Genomic DNA, 20,845 nt, shown 5'->3' with positions numbered 1-20,845 from the left:
AAGGACGTTTACTGGGAAGCCAACTGGCTTGAGCACAGTGTAACATCACCCTGGCTGTGTGACATCTCCTTGGTCATGGCCGAAGCCCTACGCATTTGGTCTTCCCTTTCCAAACAACTAAAGGTATGACAAAAAGCTCACTGGCCTCAGGCTTTGCCCTCATGCTGCCAAGCCACAGGGGATAGCACAGCTGCCAGACCCTCCCTCCCCACGAGATGCCATGTTGCAAACCTACTCAGCTTGGGGGGGTTTGAAAGGTAGACCACCAGGGTCATCTAGTCTAACCCCATGCACAATGCAGGAAATAACAAACTTTCTCACACACCCCACACCCCCAGTGACCCATACATCATGCCTAGAAGATGGCCAAGGTGCCCTGGGACCATCCACATGCCAAGCAGATGCTCTAACACTGAGCCACAACCCCTCCCCAATTAGGGAATTTGCTGAAGGTCAGATAACTGGAAGTCATGACCCAGGTCAGTATTGAACAGTGAAAAACCTGGGTGTTAGAGCTGGTTGCAACAAAGGCCCGTGCATCTTTCCTTGGAAGCAAGTCCCATTTCAGTGAATGAAATGTACTTCCACGTATGCATGCCACCTCGATGGTGGCCGTGTTGGAAGTGAAGGACTTTACGCTGTCTCTTACCTCAGACACCAGAGGGGGACTTGACTGGTGAGTCAGAGAGATAGAGGGGACAAGACACAGGGACATCCTTTTCTCTACTGCTCTGAACTATCCCTTTAACATGCCGATTGCTACTCTTAGGGAAACTTCCTTCTTGTGTCTTCACTCTCCTCTCACACACAGTTAATACCCCAGAGGACAGGGTCAGAGTTCAGAATGACCTTGATAGACTGGAGAGTTGGGCCATATGCAATAAAATGGATTTCAATAGGGAGAAGTGTAAGGGGCTTCACCTCGGCAGAAACAACATAAGGCACGGGTACAGGATGGGAGATAGTTGGCTTGACAATAGCACATGTGAAAGAGATCTGGGAGTCTTAGTGGACCACAAACTGAACATGAGTCAACAATGTGATATGGCGGCTAAGAAGGCCAATGCAATTCTGGGCTGCATCAATAGGAGTATTGTGTCTAGATCAAAGGAAGTAATACTAACCACTGTATTCTGCAATGGTCAGACCTTACTTCGAATACTGTGCCCAGTTTTGGGCTCCACAATTGAAGAAGGATGTTGACAAGTTGGAAAGCGACCAGAATGGTCAAAGGTCTGGAATCCATGCCCTATGAGGAGAGACTTAAGGAGCTTGTTTAGTCTGGAGAAGAGAAGGTTAAGGGGTGACATGATAGCCATGTTTAAATATTTGAAGGGATGTCATGTTGATGAGGGAACTAGCTTGTTCTCTGTTGCTCCAGAGACTAGGACACGGAGTAATGGATTTAAACTAAGAGAAAAGCGATTCCACCTAAACATTAGGAAGAACTTTGTGACGGTGAGGGCTTTTCGGCGGTGGAATGCGCTGCCTCGGAGGGTGGTTTAGTCCCCGTCTTTGGAGGTCTTCAAGCAGAGGCTGGATGGCCGTCTGTCAGAAGTGTTTTGATTGTGGGATCCTGCAGGGCAGGGGGTTGGACTGGATGGCCCTTGTGGCCTCTTCCAACCTTGTGAACAGGCCTGATCCTCCATCTTGCCACCATGAGGGAAGGACGCAAGTCCTGGATCTCCCTCCATCCTAATTAGTTAGAATAGACAGGAAACTTCACTTTTCTTTATCTGATCCAGAAATGGTTTTCCTTCAATAAATGAAGTATATTAGTTGAATTAAAAAGGGCTCTGAGTAATTTTATTCCTGGCACACACAGGTTTGGATGAGATTCTGTGACCACAATATCCTTTGTGCACTCTGCTAATTTAACAAGGATTTGGACATAACGAAGCCCTAATAATACCAACAGGCCCCATTGATTATAAGAAGTCTTACAGTGCAATCGTAAGAACACTTTCCTGGGAGTAAGCCCCATTGGATAGACCTGAGTAGCCTTATACTGAATCAGACCCTCGGTCCATCAAAGTCAGTATTTTCTGCTCAGACAGGCAGCAGCTCTCCAGGGTCTTAGGCTGAGGTCTTTCACATCACCTAATTGCCCAGTCCCTTGAACTGGAGATGCCAGGGATTGAACCTGGGGCCTTCTGCATGCCAAGCAGATGCTCTACCACTGAGCCATGGCCCTTTCTGTTCCTGGCACTCTTAATAAACTTTCACAATTGAACCGTATGACATGTGTCGTGTGTCTTTCTTTACCACCTGGAATTGTCTCTTGTGTTGAGCGGAGGATTCTGTCTTTAGGTTGGACTAAGAGAGAGCAATCCTAAGCAGGTGTACTCAGAACTCTACTCAGGTCTATCCAATGGGGCTTACTCCCAGGAAAGTGTTCTTACGATTGCACTGTAAGACCTCTTATAATTAATGGGGCGGCCACCATCGAGGTGCCATGCATAAATGGAAGTACCTTTAATTCGCTGAGATGGGACTCGCTTCTAAGGAAAGATGCACAGGCTTTGTGGAAACCAGCTCTAACACGCCCCTGGAGAAAATGGCCACTGCGGCATCATACCCTATTGAGTCCTTCCCCTCCGCAGGCCCCACCCCCCAAATCTCCAGGTATTTCCCCACCCAGAGAATCATCCCCAGGGAGACAGCAAGGCAGCAGCTTAAAATGGATGTGGTATGTGTCTGACTTGACTTCTGTGAGTCTAGAAGAGCATAACAGATCTGGGAATCCAGCCGAAGCGAGTGGAATCTCAGAACTTTCTGGGTTTGGTCTTCTCTTTCCAAACAACTAAAGGTATGACAAAAAGGTCTCTGGCCTCAGGCTTTGCCCTCATGCTGCCTAGCCATAGGGGCTAGTAATAAATGCAAGGGGAATAAATGTACTAAAAATGTCAAATCTGTAAAAGCCCAGATTCTAAGGAAAGATTCACAGGCCTCTGTTGCAACCAGCTGTAACACCCAGGCTTTTCACTGCTGAATACTGACCTGGGTTATGACTTCCTCAATTATCTAACCTTCAGCAAATGCCCTAATCAGCTGTCCCACCTCCCTACTTCCCAGCACTCAGAACAGGTTGATGCCCACTTAAAGCCACCATCTCCTCCTGTCTCCCTGGCTGTGTGACATCAGCCTGGTCAAGGTCAAAGCCCTAAACATTTGGTCTTCCTTTTCGGGGAAGGGGCTGTGGCTCAGTGGTAGAGCCTCTGCTTGGCATGCAGAAGGTCCCAGGTTAAAATCCCAGCATCTCCGGTTAAAGGGACTAGGCAGATAGGTGATGTGAAAGACCCCAGCTTGAAACTCTAGAGAGCCGTTGCCAGTCTGAGTAGACAAAATTGACTTTGATGGACCAAGGGTCTGATACACTATAAGGCAGCTTCATGTGTTCAAACACCTAAAGGTATGACAAAAAGGTCTCTGGCCTCAGGGTTGCTACGCAGAGGAAGGTGATAGCAAGCCACCTCTGCTCACTTATTTCCTTGAAAAACCAAGGGGAGGATTGCTGTCATTCAGTTGTGATGTGACAGAGAAGCTAAGCAGGGTCAGCCATGATTATACCTCATTTTAAGTCAAGAGACTAGAATTAAGTAATGATTATTAATAAAGCAAAGGATATCACTGTTTTCTAAACAGCATATTATTGTGGCAAAAATTAGATTGCACCCTTTTCTGCTTTAAAGTCGTTTAAAAAAATATTACAAACCACATTGGTGACGCGGAAGCCAGCGGATTGGCAGTCTGTCCAGGATAACACCATCAGAAAGTCCTCTGCTACTTAGAAAAGTGTAGTTTATTTCACAGTGCAAAGATATAATACAGATACTTCTTACACACTCTCCGCTCATAGCATCCCACACAGAGCTTCAGATTCACTTCATTATATACACCTGGTGGACGCAGCCACCAATCACAGTAGATGCCTAGTCATTCTGACATGTCTCCTGTATTGCATCAGCCACCTGGCCATAACTGGATTAGGCCAGCTCCCTCTAGCTCTCCAGGGACTTTCCAGGCTGATTGCATCATTACTAGATCCATCTGATCTAACCTGCACCTGTCAAACTAATCTGACAGCCTTGTAATATTGACACTCCTTCTCAAGGATATTAGATTAGTTTGGTTAGTTTCACAAACCTGTTACAGTCCACAATTTTTGTAAACAGATCTGCCACATTACTAGCACTGGCACACTTTTCAATATATACCAAGCTTTTGTTCACAGCTTCAACCACATTGACATACCTTATTCTAATATGTTTACTCCTGCCTTTCAAGTTTTGCTCGTTCGCAAGTTGTAGCGCTGATTGACTGTCAGTATATATTTTCACTGGTAACTGTACAGACACATTGAGTTCCTTCATTAGATAGACAAACCATTCTACCTGGTTTATGCATTCGCTCATAGCACTATATTCTGCTTCACACGAACTCATGGCTACAAATGACTGTTTCACAGATTTCCAATGTATTGGTGCTTCACCAAGATACAACACATACCCAGTCGTTGATTTGGCGCTCCCCTGATCTGCCCACGAAGCGTCTGCATAGGCAGTCAGTTCCCCATTACATGCATTCAGGCATAGCTGCTTATTCACAGATCCCTTCAGGTATCTGAGTACTCGCTTAGCTGCCTTCCAGTCACTTTGCTTTGGTGACATATTTTTCCTGCTCAGGCAATGCACCGCCTGATATATGTCTGGGCGAGTCCAACAAGCAAGATATAACAAACTTCCTATCAGAGACTGATACAGAGATTTGTCACACTCTTCTTGTTCCTGTGACTCTTCACACAAATAACCTGTGACCATCGGGGTTTCAGCTGTATTAGCATCAACCATGCTAAACCTTTCCAGCAACTGTTTTATTTTCTCTGTCTGAGACAAGTAAAACACACCTTTATTGTCTCTGTTTATTTTTACCCCTAGATAATTTCTTATCTCTCCCTAATATTTCAGTTTAAAACGTTCTCCAAGCTGTTTCTGAAATTGTTCTTGGTCACTCTCATTATTTGTTATTACACACAGATCATCCACGTAAACTAACACGTATGACTCCTTCTGACCTGTGCACCTTGAAAATAAAACAAGGATCAGCAACACTTTGTTTGAAGCCTAATTTTTTAACAGCATCAATTAAGCACTTGTGCCACTCTCTGGCCGATTGATGTAAACCATACAAAGCCTTGTTCAGCTTTAGTACCTTGGCTTCCTCCTTCAATTCAAAACCTGGAATTTGAGTCATGTAGACCTCCCAGTCACACATCCAGGTGCAGCCAATTTACAAACTGCCACCTGGTAGATTAGTGTGAGAATACCTTGAGCTATTGACATGCTTCCATTTCAGCTTTCCTTGCTCTGAACCACAATAGCTTATCTCTTTCATTGTCAGCTAATATTCTTTCATAGCTGCCAGGTTCACCATCATCCATATTGTAAACGTAATCACAATAATTAAATCCAAACTTTTTAGGCGGCACACCTTTAGTGCTGCGTTTAGATCTCCTGACCTTAGTTTCTTCAGAACTCTCTCCTTCTGAAGATTCAGAACAGTCTCCTTCTGGAGTCTCAACCTTTACTGTTTCCCTGTTTGAAACATCTCCAGGAAAAACACTTTCATCTGCCTCTGGCTGTTCATTAGCCGGCAATAAAACCTCTTCAGGAACCTTATCTGTGCCATGTAACCTTGGCCAATTAAAAGATTATCCGAAGTTCGCAGACCTGCTAAATGACACCTGATTCTGATCATTAGCAAAGCGATAAGATTTTGCTGCATTCTGATATCCCAGAAAAATCAGCGGTTTGGATTTCTTGCCACCTGCTCTGCGGTTTTTTAAAGGTATATTCACCCAAGCCTTTGTACCAAACACTCTTAAATGCTTTAAAGAGGGATTTCTCTTGTACAATGCCTTGTAGGGAATATTGTTAATGCTGGAGGTCCAAAGTCTATTGATCAAATAACAAGCCACCTTGATGCCTCCCCCACAAAACCTGGGTTTTAGATTAGCATCCTCTATCAAAACTTGCAACATTGACTTTAGATAACCAATCCTCCTCTCAGCCACTCCATTCTCCTGAGAAACTCAGGGATTAGCCAATCTGTGCTCAATTCCCTTACTCTCTAACCACTAGGTAAATGCATTAGAGACAAACCGCCTCTGACAGATTGCAAAGATGATACCTTGAGGTCTAGCTCCCTTTCCACCCTATTAATCCAATACTTGATGGTTTGGCATGCCTCACTTTTCTGCTTCAGCAGATACACCCAGCCCAAACAAGAAAAATCATCAACAATGCATAAAGCATACCGGTTCTTAGACACACTCTCAGGAAATGGACCACAGAGATCTAAATGTGCAATTTGCAACGGTCTGGTTGCCACCCTTTGGCTCACCTTAGCCACTGGACTATGTCTGCTTTTAACAGATTTGCAGACAGTGCAATCTAGGAAAGAACTGCAAGCTTAGTCATCCTTCCCTAACACACTCAGGGTCTTCTTTAGGATAGCATACGAGGCGTGGCCAAAACGCCTATGTAGAAGGTGTATGCACTCAACCTGCACCTGTCAAACTAATCTGACAGCCTTGTAATATTGACAATTGGTACAAACACAGGCGCAAAAGCAAGACGGACATCATTCATATGTGCAGCACATTTACGCATGCGCGGACTGGTAGGGGGAAGGGCCAACTGTTGGCACATGCGCACCAGGGCTCCATTCTCTGGTTACCATAGCAATGGAGGAAACAGAACCCGGCTTCCTTCTCACTCACCACCTCCTTGGCCTGATAGGTCGTTTTCAGCGTTTGATAGGTTAGCTCCATTGGTGCGATGAGGCTTAAGCGAGAGGCCTGCCTCGACCTCCCTTCCAGGCAGCTCGATCCTGTGCAGAAGCCGCCTCAGCCCCTGCAAGAGCAGCGCCGGACTCTGGGCAGCTCCCTTCGATGTACAGATCGGACCAATCAACATCCCTGAGCCGGCAAAGCTCAGCCAATAGGAGGCTAAACCACCTGGCAAGGCGGGATGAAAAACTAGCCATTGGAGCAACAGGGAAAGACTGACCAATCACGGGCCACTTAAGTGAAGGGTGGGAACAGTTTAGGTGCTGCAGTAAGAAGTGGAGAGTCTGGCCAATCAGTGCACAGATCTGGGATTTGTATTCCCCCATCTTCCTGGAAGATGGAAAACTTCTTGGCTAGGGTTGCTAACCTCCCGGTAGCACCTGGAGATTCCCACTATTTCAATTGATCTCCAGACAAAAGAGGTCCATTCCCCTAGATTAAAAGGCAGTTTTGCAGGGTGAACCCTATTGGCACTATATCCCAGTGCGGTTTTTCCCCTCCCCAGGCTCTAACCCTAGGGTTGCCAGGTCCCTCTCAGCCACCAGCGGGAGGTTTTTGGGGCGGAGCCTGAGGACGACGGGGTTTGGAGAGGGGAGGGATTTCAATGCCACAAAGTTCAATTTTCTCCAGGTGAACTGATCTCTATTGGCTGGACATCAGATGTAATAGCAGATCTCCAGCTACTACCTGGAGGTTGGCAACCCACAAAACTTCCAGATATTTCCCAACCCAGAGCTGGCAAGCCTATGGTAGACTCAAGGGGCTTATGTTTATTTTTGCTGCAGCAGACTGTCTGGATTGATTATCCAGGGAGAGAGCTGTACTAACAATATGATAAACATGCTTTTTGTTTCGGCAGCGCAAAGCTCCTTTTAGTGCAATGGTTCCCAACCTTTTTTTGACCAGGGACCACTAGGACTTTTTTGTTCGGTGCAGGGACCCCAAGGTTCAAAATAAAAATTCAGAGAATTTGAAAATAAACTTTAATCATAACTGTTAGTTAAACATTAAGCTTAGAATAATATTTGAATATATATATTTTATAATAGAGAACTTTTAATTGAAAATATTAATTTATTATGGGTTTATAACTTTGTTTCGCGGACCTTAATTTTGTTCTCGCGGACCCCTGGGGGTCCATGGATCCCTGGTTGGGAACCAGTGTTTTAGTGCAAGTGGGAGACTCCTGCAGAATGGGTTTCTGCTTTTCTTTTCTTTTTTGCAGTCAAATCACATCTGAATTACGGAGACCTCTGGTGGGGTTTTCACTATAATCCTTACCCTTCGTGGGAAGTGATGTCTCTTACCCTTTGTGGGAAATAATAATGATTTGGCATTTTTGAAATCTTACCCGTTATGGGAGAATATTTGAATGAATGAATGTACAAGAGGACGTTGAAGGACTGATGAAGATCTGTTCACTGTGAACTCGAAACGATTGTCTCCTAATTGGGAACCTCGTTGAAAATCCTTTGGATACCACTTCTACAATTGACTCTATGAACATTAGCTGTGTCATTTTGACACTTTTTTCCACCTTGTACAGTCACGTTGTCTTAACTTGTATGTTTTAGCTTAGTAGTGTATATAGTGTGTATAGCTGCATTGTTATGTCATTTTGGTAGCTTATAAAGTTTTTTGCACTTTGTATACACTTCGCTCCTGTACTGAGTTCCTTACCCTCCAGGTACTAACTGGAGATCTCCTGCCATTACAACTGGTCTCCAGCCGACAGAGATCAGTTCCACTGGAGAAAATGCCCTCTTTGGCAATTGGACTCTATGGTGTTGGAAGTCCCTCCCCTCCCCAAACCCCGCCCTTTTCAGGCCCTGCTCCAAAATCCTCCTGCCAGTGGCAAAAAGGGACCTGGCAACCCTAGCTGGGAGTGTGTGACTGACCCATGGTCACCCAGCAAGTTTCCATGGCAGAGAGGGGATTCGAACCTGGGTTTCCCAGAACCTAGTCTGATACCTTAACCACAATACAATGCTAGCTTTGCGCTTGGAGAAACTTAAATTAGCACACTAGAAATCTCTCCACATATTAGAGAAAAACACTGATTTGGGGGCATGAAATCAGAATCCAGCTAAGAGCCCCCCCCCCCGCTTCCAAATGGCATTGATGAGGTCTCCAGGTGGGGGCTGGAGATCTCCCAGAATTACAATTGATCTCCAAATTGGAGATCAGTTCCCCTGGAGAAAATGGTTGGTTTGGAGGGTGGACTCTATATAGCATCACATCTCCACTGACCTCCCTCCTCTCCCCAGGTTCTGCCCCCAAATCTCCAGGAATTTCCCAACCCAGAGTTCGTAACTTCCTATTGTAGTCGGAAGCAGCCAGCCACCCCTCAACTGCATCTGTTCCAGAGAATTACCCTCCAGGGGAGCAGTTTGTATTTAACTTCAATGGCATTAGATTTTGATTCTTTTGAAGCTAATTTTGGGGCTGGAAAGTGGGATAAAAAAAATGTAAAAGATAGATATGCTCAGAAGATACTGCTGGCTCCTCCGGGGCACAGGAGCACCCTAATTGACCACATACAGACAGAGAGCTCTTGGAACAACTAACTTCTACTTCCATTAACTTGTGATACTTTGTTCATAATGAATTCTATTTTACTATGGGCAGAACTCTTGAATTAGGAATAGCCACAAGAAGTAGAAGAAAAGCATTTGTAATATTTATTTGCTTCATTTATGCCCCACCTTTCTCCCTGGTGAGGACCCAAAGCACATTGTTTTCCTCTCCTCCATTTTAATCCTCACAACAACCCTGTGAGGTAGGTTAGGCTGGGAGGGAGTGACTGGCCCAAGGCCACCCAGCAAGCTTCTGTGACAGAGCAGAGATTCGAACCTGGGTCTTCCAGATCCTAGTCTAAGAGTCTAACCATTACACTACATTTCAGTGGTGATAACTGCCTAATCCTTGCCTAATGGACAGCTAATGAAACCTAAGCTAAACACCCCTAAGCGTTTCAACTGATTCTCACAGGTCAGCTGCTGTGTGTGTGTTAAGTGCCGTCAAGGCGCTTCTGACTCATGGCGACCCTATGAATGAAAGTCCTCCAAAATGTCCTGTCTTTGACAGCCATGCTCAGATCTTGCAAACTGAGGGCCGTGGCTTCCTTTATTGAGTCAATCCATCTCTTGTTGGGTCTTCCTCTTTTCCTGCTGTCCTCAACTTTTCCTAGCATGACTGTCTTTTCTAGTGATTCTTGTCTTCCCATTAGCCCTGGTGATTTTGGTTGCTTTTTTCTGCCCTATACCCCCTAGCATTACTTCAATAACAGTCTCTGGAAGCACCCTTCACCACGCCGGCATTTCGGCTTCCCTCTCCTTGGGGGCTTGATGCAAGATGTCCCAAACACGAGGGCACTGTGCCAAATACAGCCTATTGTCACCAACATCCTTTTGGGGAGATCTGACAACTCTCAACTTCGGGAAACTATCCGTTGGTAGTGGCAAGCACTGGACATTGTTTTGTCCAGCCAAAAAGTGGGAGAATCCTTGGATCGGATTAGAATTGCAGAGTTGGAAGGGACCACCAGGGTCATCTGGTCCTGCCCCCTGCACAATGCAGGAAATTCAAACCCCCCCCCACACACACACCAATACCCAGTGACCCCTACTCCATGCCCAGATGGCAAAAAAAAAAAAAAATCCCCCAGGATTCATGGCCAAAATAGCTCTTATGGCCCTTCCTTAAATGCCCAGGGAAATGCCAATTGCCACTTTGGGGTCAGGAAGCAATTTTCCTCCAGGCCAGATTGGCCAGGGATCCTGGAGGGATTTTTGTTGCCATCTTCTGGGCATGGAGCAGGGGTCACTGGGGGTGTTGGGGCGGGGAGGTAGTGGTGAATTTCCTGCATTCTACAGGGGGTTGGACTAGATGCCCATGGTGGTTCCTTCCAACTCTGATTCTATAAATCCAAATCAGAGCCTGTCCGCCGCAAACTGGAACTCAGCTCTACATCTAACACAACGCAGGCTTTACCACAACTTAACACCCTGTCCTGCGGCATTCTTCCTTCCCAAAATGCTTTTTAAACTATTTTTGTTTGGTGGTTTGTAACACCGTTTTAGCAATCCTGTGCCTGGAGTAGAGTTTTAAGACAAGAAAACCAATCTACCTTTATTTTTGTCTACAATACTGTTTATTTTGTTTACAAAAAGACATCTGGGCATAGACACCAGTCCGGCACCAGCTTTGCAGAACATCTCAGAGCGGGAACGGGCGCACACCCTCTTGTTCTTCAGCTTCATTCAAAGCCGCTGGGGAGACAAAAATGGGGGGGGGGGAGAATAGAAAATCAGGCCCACTGCAGGCAAATTGGAAAGAGAGAGAGAAAGAGGAGTACAGAGTTGGGAACACATGAACACATGAAGCTGCCTCATACTGAATCAGACCCTTGGTCCATTGAAGTCAGAATTGTCTACACAGACTGGCAGCTGCTCTCCAGGATTTCAGGCAGGGGTCTTTCACATTACCTATGATCTGATCCTTAACTGGAGGTTTCCCCACTCCTCCACATCAAGTCAGCTGGGTGACCTTAACTGGAGGTGCTGGGGACTGAACCTATGCTCTACCACTGAGCCACAGTCCCTCACCCAAACGCAAAGCTGCCACATGCTAAGTCAGACCCTTGGTCCATCAAGGTCAGTATTGTCTGCTCACACTGGCAGCTGCTCTCCAGGGTCTCAGGCTGAGGCCACGCATACATTTAGGAAGCCTCTTGATCAGATCTTCTTTGTGAAAAAAGGCTGTTTTTTTTTAATTGCCATAAGAGAACTGGGACACGAGCCAGTGATGAAATGGGCTCCTTCGGGCACACTTTGCTTGCTCCTGGGGAACATGGGTGCTCCTATCATAGACACATGCACCCTAGCTTACCCTGGGGAAAGGGAGGGGGAGGAAGAAGAGGAAGACAAGGAAGAGGAGGAGGAAGGGAGGAAGAAGAGGAGCAAAATTTTTTGTTCCAAAGTATTCCTGTATTAAAAGGAACTAAAGTCTTTCATCAGTGGAAAAAGGACCTAACAAATTTTATATGGGGTAATGGCAGACAGGATTGCCTATAAAAAATTAATAGATAGTAAAGATAGAGGAGGAATGGCGCTGCCAGATTTAAAATACTATTATGAAGCAGCTTGTTATGGCTGGATAAAGGACTGGATTAAGCTTCAGAATTTTACTGTTGGACTTGGAGGGGGCTAATTTGAGGTTTGGATGGCATGCTTATTTATAGCATGAAAAGGAAATGATTAATAGAGACTTTAACCAACATGTGATAAAAACCAGCCTCTTACAAGTGTGGAAAAGATACAAAAGAGGTTTTGAATCCAAGACTCCAGGCTGGCTCAATCCCTTGGAGGCAATCACAAGAAGGAAACCAAATATGGACAGAGATTGTAAAATATACAGGGAATGTATACAAAAAGGAGATTATTGGATATTAAAAAGTAGGGAAGAACTGGGAATAACAGATTGGTTTAAATATATGCACTTAAATAATATTTTTAAAAAGGATTTACTATTAGGCTTTGATGACAAAAATCTACACTAGAAAAGATATTAGAAACAGAAAATAAAGGCCAAATCTCCAAATTATATAAACTCGTATTAGAATATAATTTGGAAGAAGAAAGGGTTAAATCAGTTATGATAGAATGGGCAAGAGATCTAGGCCATAATATCGAAATGGATGACTGGGAAAGACTTTGGTCAAAGGAACATAAGTTTACAATTGTCAGTAGTATAAAATAAAATATGCATAAAATGTTTTACAGATAAAATGTGATTCCAGAACTACTGGCTAAGATGGATAGAAAAATATCAGATAAATGTTGGAGATGCAAAGAACAAAAAGGAACTTTTTATCACTTATGGTGGACCTGTGTAAAGATTAAGAAATTTTGGAAAGCAATTATAATAGAAACCGCAAATTTTATACAAGGTAAAATAAACAGGAAACCAGAATACTGTTTATTAGGACTGTCACCTAAAAACTACAATATAGTTTTGCAGCAGCCAGAGTAACTATAGCTAAACACTGGAAGGAAGACAAAAAGTTACACAAGAAAGAATAGAGAGACAAATTATTAGATTATATACAAATGGCCAAAATTACTAATAGTCTAAAGGGCAAAAACGCAGAACTATTCAAAGAACAGTGGCAAAAGGTGTTTGTATATTGGGAAAATACGGCAAAAATTGTCTTTAAAAATATGAGGAAAGGATTGTAAATAAAATAAACGAAAAGGGTAAACAGAATAATTATAATCTAAGAGAGCTTTCACCGGAGGCCAACCACTGGAGGAGGGGGTGACTCACAGGAGATGGGGGTGGTGGGTATATGCTATATTTTATTTTTGTTTTGGATATAATATTATAATGTATACTAAGTTGTTATGTAAATGACTTATATAGATAATTTATAGGTTATTATAAATGATTAAATAGTACAGATGATAGAGAGTTGAATTAGACTCAAATAGGGATAGAAATTGTTAAAAATATCAAATGGTGTTATATTGTATCCTATACTTATCCTTTTTCTTTTTTTGTTATCACTTTTTGAAATAAAAATTATTTTTAAAAAGGAGCAAGAAGAGGAGGAGAAGGAAGAAGGTGAAGAGGAGGAGGAAGAAGAGGAGGAAGAAAAAGAGTTGTTTTTTATATGCCGACTTTCTCTACCACTTAAGGAAGAATCAAATAGGCTTACAATCACCTCTTTCCCTATTTTTAATCTCACTTTGCAGCCAAAGACTGACTCCCAAAAGGGCTAATGCCGCTTTGATTACGACTCAAACAACAATCTCCAAAGTCCATCCCAGGGAGACGGTTCTCGAGCCATTCTGGGGCCGGCCCAATGGAAGAGCCCCTGCAACGGACATGTAGTTCTGAAGCACCGGAAGAATGGCTGGAACAGGAAGATACAGACTCCTAATCCTAGTGGGAGAGGATTTCCAGAAGCCCGGCCACCTGGAGGGGATGCCCTCCCCTAACAACAGAGAAGTAACCAGGCAGGAGTGGCCAGGTGGAACCTTTGTGGGCTGCTCAGTCTAACGAGACCCCTGCTAGGTGTTTGGAGAAGACGGACACCACTCCTTAGAGAGAGGCCAGGTCGGTGGAGAGGATATTTGCCAGTGCTGTATTGTGGCAAACGCTAGAGTCGTTTCTCAAATGCTGGCCAAAAGAATCATAGAGTTGGAAGGGACCACCAGGGTCATCTAGTCCAACCCCCTGTCCAATGCAGGAAACTAACAACTACCTCCCCCCCACATCCCCAGTGACCCCAACCCTCCCCCCACCATGCAGGATCCCACAATCAAAGCACTCCCAATAGATGGCCATCCAGCCTCTGCTTAAAGACCTCCAAAGAGCTACTGCTTACCTGACCAGGTGTGCTATTTCCCAGCTGGTGTCGGAAGTGAGCGGCCCTTCCACTTCCACGCCCTTCTCCGTCACGATGATCAGCTCGTACTGCAAGACAAGCACCTGCCTTATTCTCTGCCCCGGGCATTTGCCTTCAACGGCCCTCTTAGAATGGCATATTCCTCCCATCTGGGCTGGACTAGATGGCACATGGGGGCGGGGGGGGGGCACACCTTTCATCCATCCAAGATGCAGAAATGCTACTTTTGTAATTATAGTGGGACTCCCACCCACCCCCTCTTTCTACATCAACCCCTTTTTCCCTTACACTGAAATTGACACTCCATAGCGAGAGCCAGTATGGTGTAGCACAGGGGTGTCGAACTCATTTGTTAGGAGGGCCGAATATGACATAAATGTCACTCGGTTGGGCTGGGCCTTCTGTACCATTATATTTAATACCAGGTACCAGAGATACAAACTTTACAGAAGACACGGGAAAAAGTCAATTTTCATTTTTTACTTACTTAAAATACAAGCATGCTTAAAACAATAACACTCTTACAGTATTTTCCTGCATTTAGCAGTCTTGGAAAATTGAAACCTTCGGAGCAGGGTGTGCGTGGGGCTGCCCCAGATCGGGACGGGGTGTGTGGGGCTGCCTAGGCTGCCTCACGGGCCGGATAAGAACTCTCGGGGGGGGGGGCAGATCCAGCCCCCCCTTATGTTTGACACCCTGGGGTAGTGTTGAATGTGGAACTAGGATCTAGAAGAAACAGGTTCGAATCTCCCCTCTGCCATGGGAGCTCGCTGGGTGACCTCGGGCCAGTCACGTACTCCCAGCCTGACCTACCTCACAGGGTTGTGGTGAGGATGAAATGGAGAAGGGAATTCTAAACCCCTAAAAAAGGATATTACAGAGCTTGAGAAGGTGCAGAAAAGAGCAACCAAAATGATTAGGGGACTAGAGCAACTGTCCTATGGGGAGCGGTTAAGACGCTTAGGGCTGTTTAGCTTGGAAAGAAGGCGGCTGAGGGGAGACATGATAGAGGTCTATAAAATTATGCATGGTCTGGAAAGAGTGGACAGGGAGAAGTTTTTCTCCCTCTCCCATAATACTAGAACACGGGGTCATCTGCTAAAGCTGGAGGGTGAGAGATAAAAGGAAGTATTTTTTCACACAATGCATAGTAAAATTGTGGAACTCCCTGCCCCAGGATGTGGTGATGGCTGCCAGCTTGGAGGGCTTTAAGAGGGGAGTGGACATATTCATGGAGGAGAGGGGTATTCATGGTTGTTAGTTAGAATGGATACTAGTCATGATGCATACCCATTCTCTCCAGGATCAGAGGAGCATGCCTATTATATTAGGTGCTGTGGAACACAGACAGGATGGTGCTGCTGCAGTAGTCTTGTTTGGGGGCTTCCTAGAGGCACCTGGTTGGCCACTGAGTGAACAGACTGCTGGACTTGATGGGCCTTGGTCTGATCCAGCAGGGCCTTTCTTATGTTCTTATGAATTATGTTATCCGCCTTGGGTACCCACTGGGGAGGAAGGCGGGGTATAAATGAAGTAAATAAAAATAAACCAAGAAGAAGAAGAGTTAGTTTTTATATGCCAACTTTCTCTACCACTTCAGGAAGAATCAAACCGGCTCACAATCTCCTTCCCTTCCCCTCCCCACAACAGACACCCTGTGAGGTAGGTGGGGCTGAGAGAGTTCAGAGAGAACTGTGACTAGCCCAAGGTCACCCAGCTGGCTTCATGTGGAGGAGTGGAGAAACCAGCCCGGTTCTCCAGATTAGAGTCCACCACTCTTAAGCATTACACCACGCTGGCTCTCCAAGGAAGCCCCGGCGCTCTGTTTGCAAGACCTGTCCTGACGACAGAATGTTTTGGAGATCGTTAATTCATAGGGTCACCATAAGTTGGAAGCGACTTGACGGCACTTCACACACAATTCACACCATGCCTTCTCCCTTCCCCCCCCCCGCCCCGCTAACACCCACCCCATTAAAATAGGATTTTCTGCCTCATATCGATCTGACGAGGCGAGCTATGGCGGGCCAAAAGCTTGTAGTGAAACAAATGATATTTCAGGCTAACTTGGCTATCACTTTGCTACCTTTCGAGTTCTCCACTCTTCCATGGGGGTGGGTGGGTGTATGGAGGGGGCTGCAGGACAACTTACCCGGTTGAACGAGCGGGCGTCCCGGTAGTAGAGGATTTTCATGCAGCGCTCAATGAGGGCCCGGGCCTCTTCTCCGGATAGGGTCCCCTTCTTCTCCAGGGCGTCCCTCATCAACGGCTGCAATTGGAAGGGAGAAGGTGCAAGTCGGAGCGCCACCCACAGAGCTTTCTCCCTCTTCCTCCGTCCTGCCAACAATGCGTTCCCCTATCTGAGCCAGCCCCAGAAAGGGCAGAGACCTCGGAGACACCTTTCTCCTGTCTCTGACTGCCCAGGACATCTGCCTACTGGTCTCTCTCTGGGTCAGGCTTCAGTCCACTCTCCTGCCCAGCATGGCTTATTCTGCTGCCTTTCTTCCCTCTCCCACTTCAATCCCAGGCCCCACCCCTTTTCCCCCGTGCCTCTGTTAGCCCATGGTTGTCTGAATCTTGGGTCTGGCTCCCTCTGTCCTCCCAGGGCTCCTCGGGAGCCCTCTTCCCCAGCTCTGCTGGCCTTCCCTCGCTTCTTCCACCTGGGACCTGGCCTCCCAGGTGCAGCCTTTGACAGCTTTTCCTCCCTGCTTGGCAGCCAGGGCTTTCGCAGGGCTGCTGGCCTTGGGGAGGAGGGTTCTGCCACTGCCCCTTCCACTGAGGCGGTGAATGGGCAGGGCTGGTACCCTTCTGGACTGTGGGTGGTGTGGGCGACTGCTCTTGCCCCCCAGCAGGTACATGGGGCTGGGGGTTTCTGGTAGGGGCTGGCAGAGGAAGCCAGGAAGGCCTCCATGCCTAGGCCGTTGGCTTTGAAGAAGAAGATTTGGTTTTTATATGCCAACTTTCTCTACCACTTCAGGCAGAATCAAACCGGCTTACAATCTCCTTCCCCTCCCCACAACAGACACCCTGTGAGGTAGGTGGGGCTGAGAGAGCTGCAACTAGCCCCAGGTCACCCAGCTGGCTTCAAGTGTAGGAGTGGGGAAACAAATCCAGTTCACCAGATTAGCGTCCCCCGCTCACGTGGAGGAGCGGGGAATCAAACCCGGTTCTCCATATCAGAGTCCACCGCTCCAAACCACCATTCTTAACCACTACACCATGAAGGCCGAGGTGGACTCTGCCGCTGCGGCACAGACCGCAGCGTCTGAGTCCATTCCAGGACAGAAGGGGAGACACTGTCATGGGTGACTGGCTGTAGCCAGAAGACCCCGTGGTTCTGGAAGGCCCCACCCCTTCTTGGCCACAAACACTCTCCCAGGTGGCTCACCTGCGCTACGTAAGAGCCGTATCCAGTCGCGAGAGTAGGCGCTTCGTAAGCCACGCCCAGCATGTCGACGTAACCTAAGAAACTGAGAAGGAAGGTTCCATTTTTGAGACAGATGGACCCTGCTTCCTTAGAGTTCCTTCTCTTTTCCTCCCTCCAGCCATTGATTTAGGGTGTGTACTGCATGCGCAGAGAGACCATCCCGATCTGGACTTCGTGCCCATCCTGTCTGAAGCGCATTACGATTAAAACCCAACCCAAGATCTCAACCTCTAAAACCCAACCCAAGATCTCAACCTCTAAAAAAACAACGGCACATCGCCCACCACATTCCACATGCTGATGAGCACTGGGCAGAGAAATACCCTCTCCCCATCTGTCTGCCTGGCAGCCACTGCCAACTGACTTCACCAACTGTCTCCAGATTCTAACACGACGATTTATTTACCTCAGTTACACCCTGCTTTTCTTTCCAGAGGGGACTGAAAGTTATTCTCGCCGTTCATCTCTCCTCCATTTTAGGAGACAAGGGGCAGAATTCCTCTCCCCGTCTACCCCCCACAAGCCAGTCATAACGGGCTCAAGTTGAAAAGGCGTTCTTATCCACTGAGGCCTCACAGCACCAACACATAAAATGGGAAAGACAATTTCACGACCTGACTGTGCGCTATGAAAACCAGCCACGCGCAACAGATTTCCACGCCGCGAGTGAGGATTACCTCTCTCCATTGGCATAACCACCGATCACAACAGTGTTCCACAGGGGGTTCATCTTCGACCGGCGGCTGTACATGGCCCGGGTCAGCCAGGAGTGAATGGCCTTCGGGCTGTAGCTGTGGCCGTCTCCCAGCAGCTCTTCGTCAATCCTGGAAAAAGGAAGCAACGGAGAATAAAACTGCTGCTACCATTCTGTCCTTGTACAAATCTATGGTGAGACCACACTTGGAATACTGTGTACAGTTCTGGTCGCACCAGAGCCTGAGAAGGTGCAGAAAAGAGCAACTAAAATGATCAGGGGGCTGGAGCGACTGCCCTACGAGGAGCTGTTAAAACGCTTCAGGCTGTTTAGCTTGGAAAGAAGGCGGTTAAGGGGAAATATCATGGAGGTCTATAAAATTATGCATGGTATGGAGACAGTGGACAGGGAGAAGCTTTTCTCCTTCTCTCATAATACCAATGCAGGATCATCTGCTGAAGCTGGAGTGGGAGAGATTCAAAAGTGATAAAAGGAAGTATTTCTTCACACAATGCATAGTTAAATTGTGAGACTCCCTCCCCCAGGATGTGGTGATGGCCGCCAACTTGGAAGGTTTGAAGAGGGGAATGGACATTTTCACAGAGGAGAGGGCATCCAGAACCACCCCAGCAGCCAATGCGAGCAGGAGCCCAAGCAACGGGTACTGAGCCAACTTACACCATCTGGTCTATGACTTGCTTGAGGTACTGGAAGTCAGCGTAATCACCCGAGGCCCCAAGCACGGTGCTGTCGTTGACTTTCATGACCCTGGAGATGTTGCGGAAGCGGGCAAGGGAGCCGTAGGAGCCCAGCATGTCTGCAGCGATGATCACTCCGCCATCGAACTTCACCCCCAGCACTGATGTGCCAGTCACCATGGGACTCCTGGGGGAAACAGAACAGAGGGATGGGGTTCTTTGCTTATTTACTGTTTTTATCCCGCCTTTCTCCCCTATGGTGAGACACATAGAGGCTAACATAATTCCCTTCTCTTCCTTTTTATCCTCACAGCAACCACAGAAGTGCTAGCCTCCCCTCCCCTGGTCCCCTCTGAAGTCTCCAGATTCAGCCTTTCCTGCGTTACACCCACCAAGGTGGTAAAAAATCCCATTCGCACACCAGCCAGCCTTACGCCTTCTAGGAAGGCACAGGCAAGAACCAAGGCAACAGACTCACCCCACCCCACCCTGCTTGCCCCAGGTAGACTGCTCCTGAATATGGAAGGTGAACTGGTTAGTCCTCACAGCGCCTCAAGACTCTTTGGTTGTTTGTTTCTAACTACCAAGCTGAAAGGCAAGTCCACAGGGAGCTCGGGAATGCCCTCCACCTGCAACACACATACCAAGGAGACACCAGAGTTGTCCAACCTATTCCTCTTGCAAGCAGCCCACAAGGTTTTGCCACCTCCCCCATCCCAGCCAGCGTGGTGTAGTGGTTAAGAGTGGCGGTTTGGAGCAGTGGACTCTAATATGGAGAACCGGGTTCGAATCCCCACTTTGCCACACAAGCGATAGACTCTAATCTGGAGAGCCGAGTTTGATTCCCCACTCCACATGAGAGGCGGACCCTAATCTGGAGAACCGGGTTGGTTTCCCCCAGTCCTCCCCATGAAGCCTGCTGGGTGACCTTGGGCCAGTCACCGCTCTCTCCGAACTCTCTCAGCCTCACCTACCTCACGAGGCGTCTCTTGTGGGAAGAAGAAGGGGGAAAGATTGTAAGCCATTTGATTATCCTTAAAAAGGTAGCGAAAATCGGCTTATAAAAACCAACTCTTCTTCTTCTCCCCTACATCACCCCAGCCTCAACACCATATCCCCCTTGCCTAGAGAAGAGGTGCGGGGGCTCAACCTCCCCCCCCCCAGTTTGTCCCCATCAGCCCAGTTCAATCACAGGCATGCAAGCTATGCAGGTGGCGATTCTCCTCTATCACGTCCCAATTCCCCTCTTGTCCCAAGGTAGACTGCTCCTGTGACTGGAGGCTCCACTTGGGCACCAACAGACACCCTCCTGGGCGTTCTCCTCCCCCTCATCCCATGACGTCACCAACGGTCCCCTCCATCTTCCCCTTGACGTCACCAGCACCCCCTCGCTTCCCCCCCCCCACTTACAGGGTTCTGTTGACTCCCCCTCCTAAGGCCTCCAGGCCGAATCCCTGGCCCGGACAGGGCGGCGAGTAAAGCTCCCCCGGCGCAGGACCCGCGGCCCAAAACGGGGGAGGCGGCAGAAGCGGCGGCGCCTCCATCTTGCTCCGGCGGCACCTTAGTCACTGAACAGGAAACGACGCCGGCCCGCTGAGCATGCGCGGTGGATTGGTCCCCGCGGGCCACCGTACGCGGTGGGAGGATGGCCATCAGAGTCAGGGGAAGCCATATTGAGTGTGGCAGGACGAGCGCGAGAGGCGCCATTTTGGAGGAGGGCTTTTCGGCATGGCCGCCATTCTGAGAGTGGCTTCGAAATGCCGAC

At 47.4% G+C, this 20,845-nt stretch overlaps 1 protein-coding gene across 1 annotated transcript; it reads right to left on the bottom strand.

Annotated features, from left to right (window-relative positions):
* Positions 1 to 14,236: 14,236 nt before the first annotated feature.
* PSMB4 (proteasome 20S subunit beta 4) lies at positions 14,237 to 20,643 on the bottom strand. Its single transcript, XM_056852802.1, has 6 exons — positions 20,491 to 20,643; positions 19,061 to 19,267; positions 18,366 to 18,512; positions 17,650 to 17,731; positions 16,414 to 16,530; positions 14,237 to 14,329 (listed from the first exon to the last, which is right to left on the bottom strand). Exons 1-6 carry the CDS (start codon positions 20,622 to 20,624, stop codon positions 14,237 to 14,239), a joined length of 780 nt encoding a protein of 259 aa, XP_056708780.1. The 5' UTR covers positions 20,625 to 20,643.
* Positions 20,644 to 20,845: the final 202 nt, after the last annotated feature.

Source organism: Euleptes europaea, chromosome 7 (genome assembly GCF_029931775.1).
Source record: "Euleptes europaea isolate rEulEur1 chromosome 7, rEulEur1.hap1, whole genome shotgun sequence".
NCBI lineage: Eukaryota > Metazoa > Chordata > Lepidosauria > Squamata > Sphaerodactylidae > Euleptes > Euleptes europaea.
Note: the sequence above shows the minus strand (reverse complement) of the source record. Positions and strands in the feature narration are given on the sequence as shown.

Coding starts and splice junctions, on each gene's coding strand:
- PSMB4 (XM_056852802.1), bottom strand. CDS start 20,624: ATGGAGGCGCCGCCGCTTCTGCCGCCTCCCCCGTTTTGGGCCGCGGGT. Junction 17,732..18,365: donor GGTTATGCCAATGGAGAGAG/GTAATCCTCACT, acceptor CTTCCTTCTCAG/TTTCTTAGGTTACGTCGACA. Junction 14,330..16,413: donor ACGCCCGCTCGTTCAACCGG/GTAAGTTGTCCT, acceptor CTTGTCTTGCAG/TACGAGCTGATCATCGTGAC.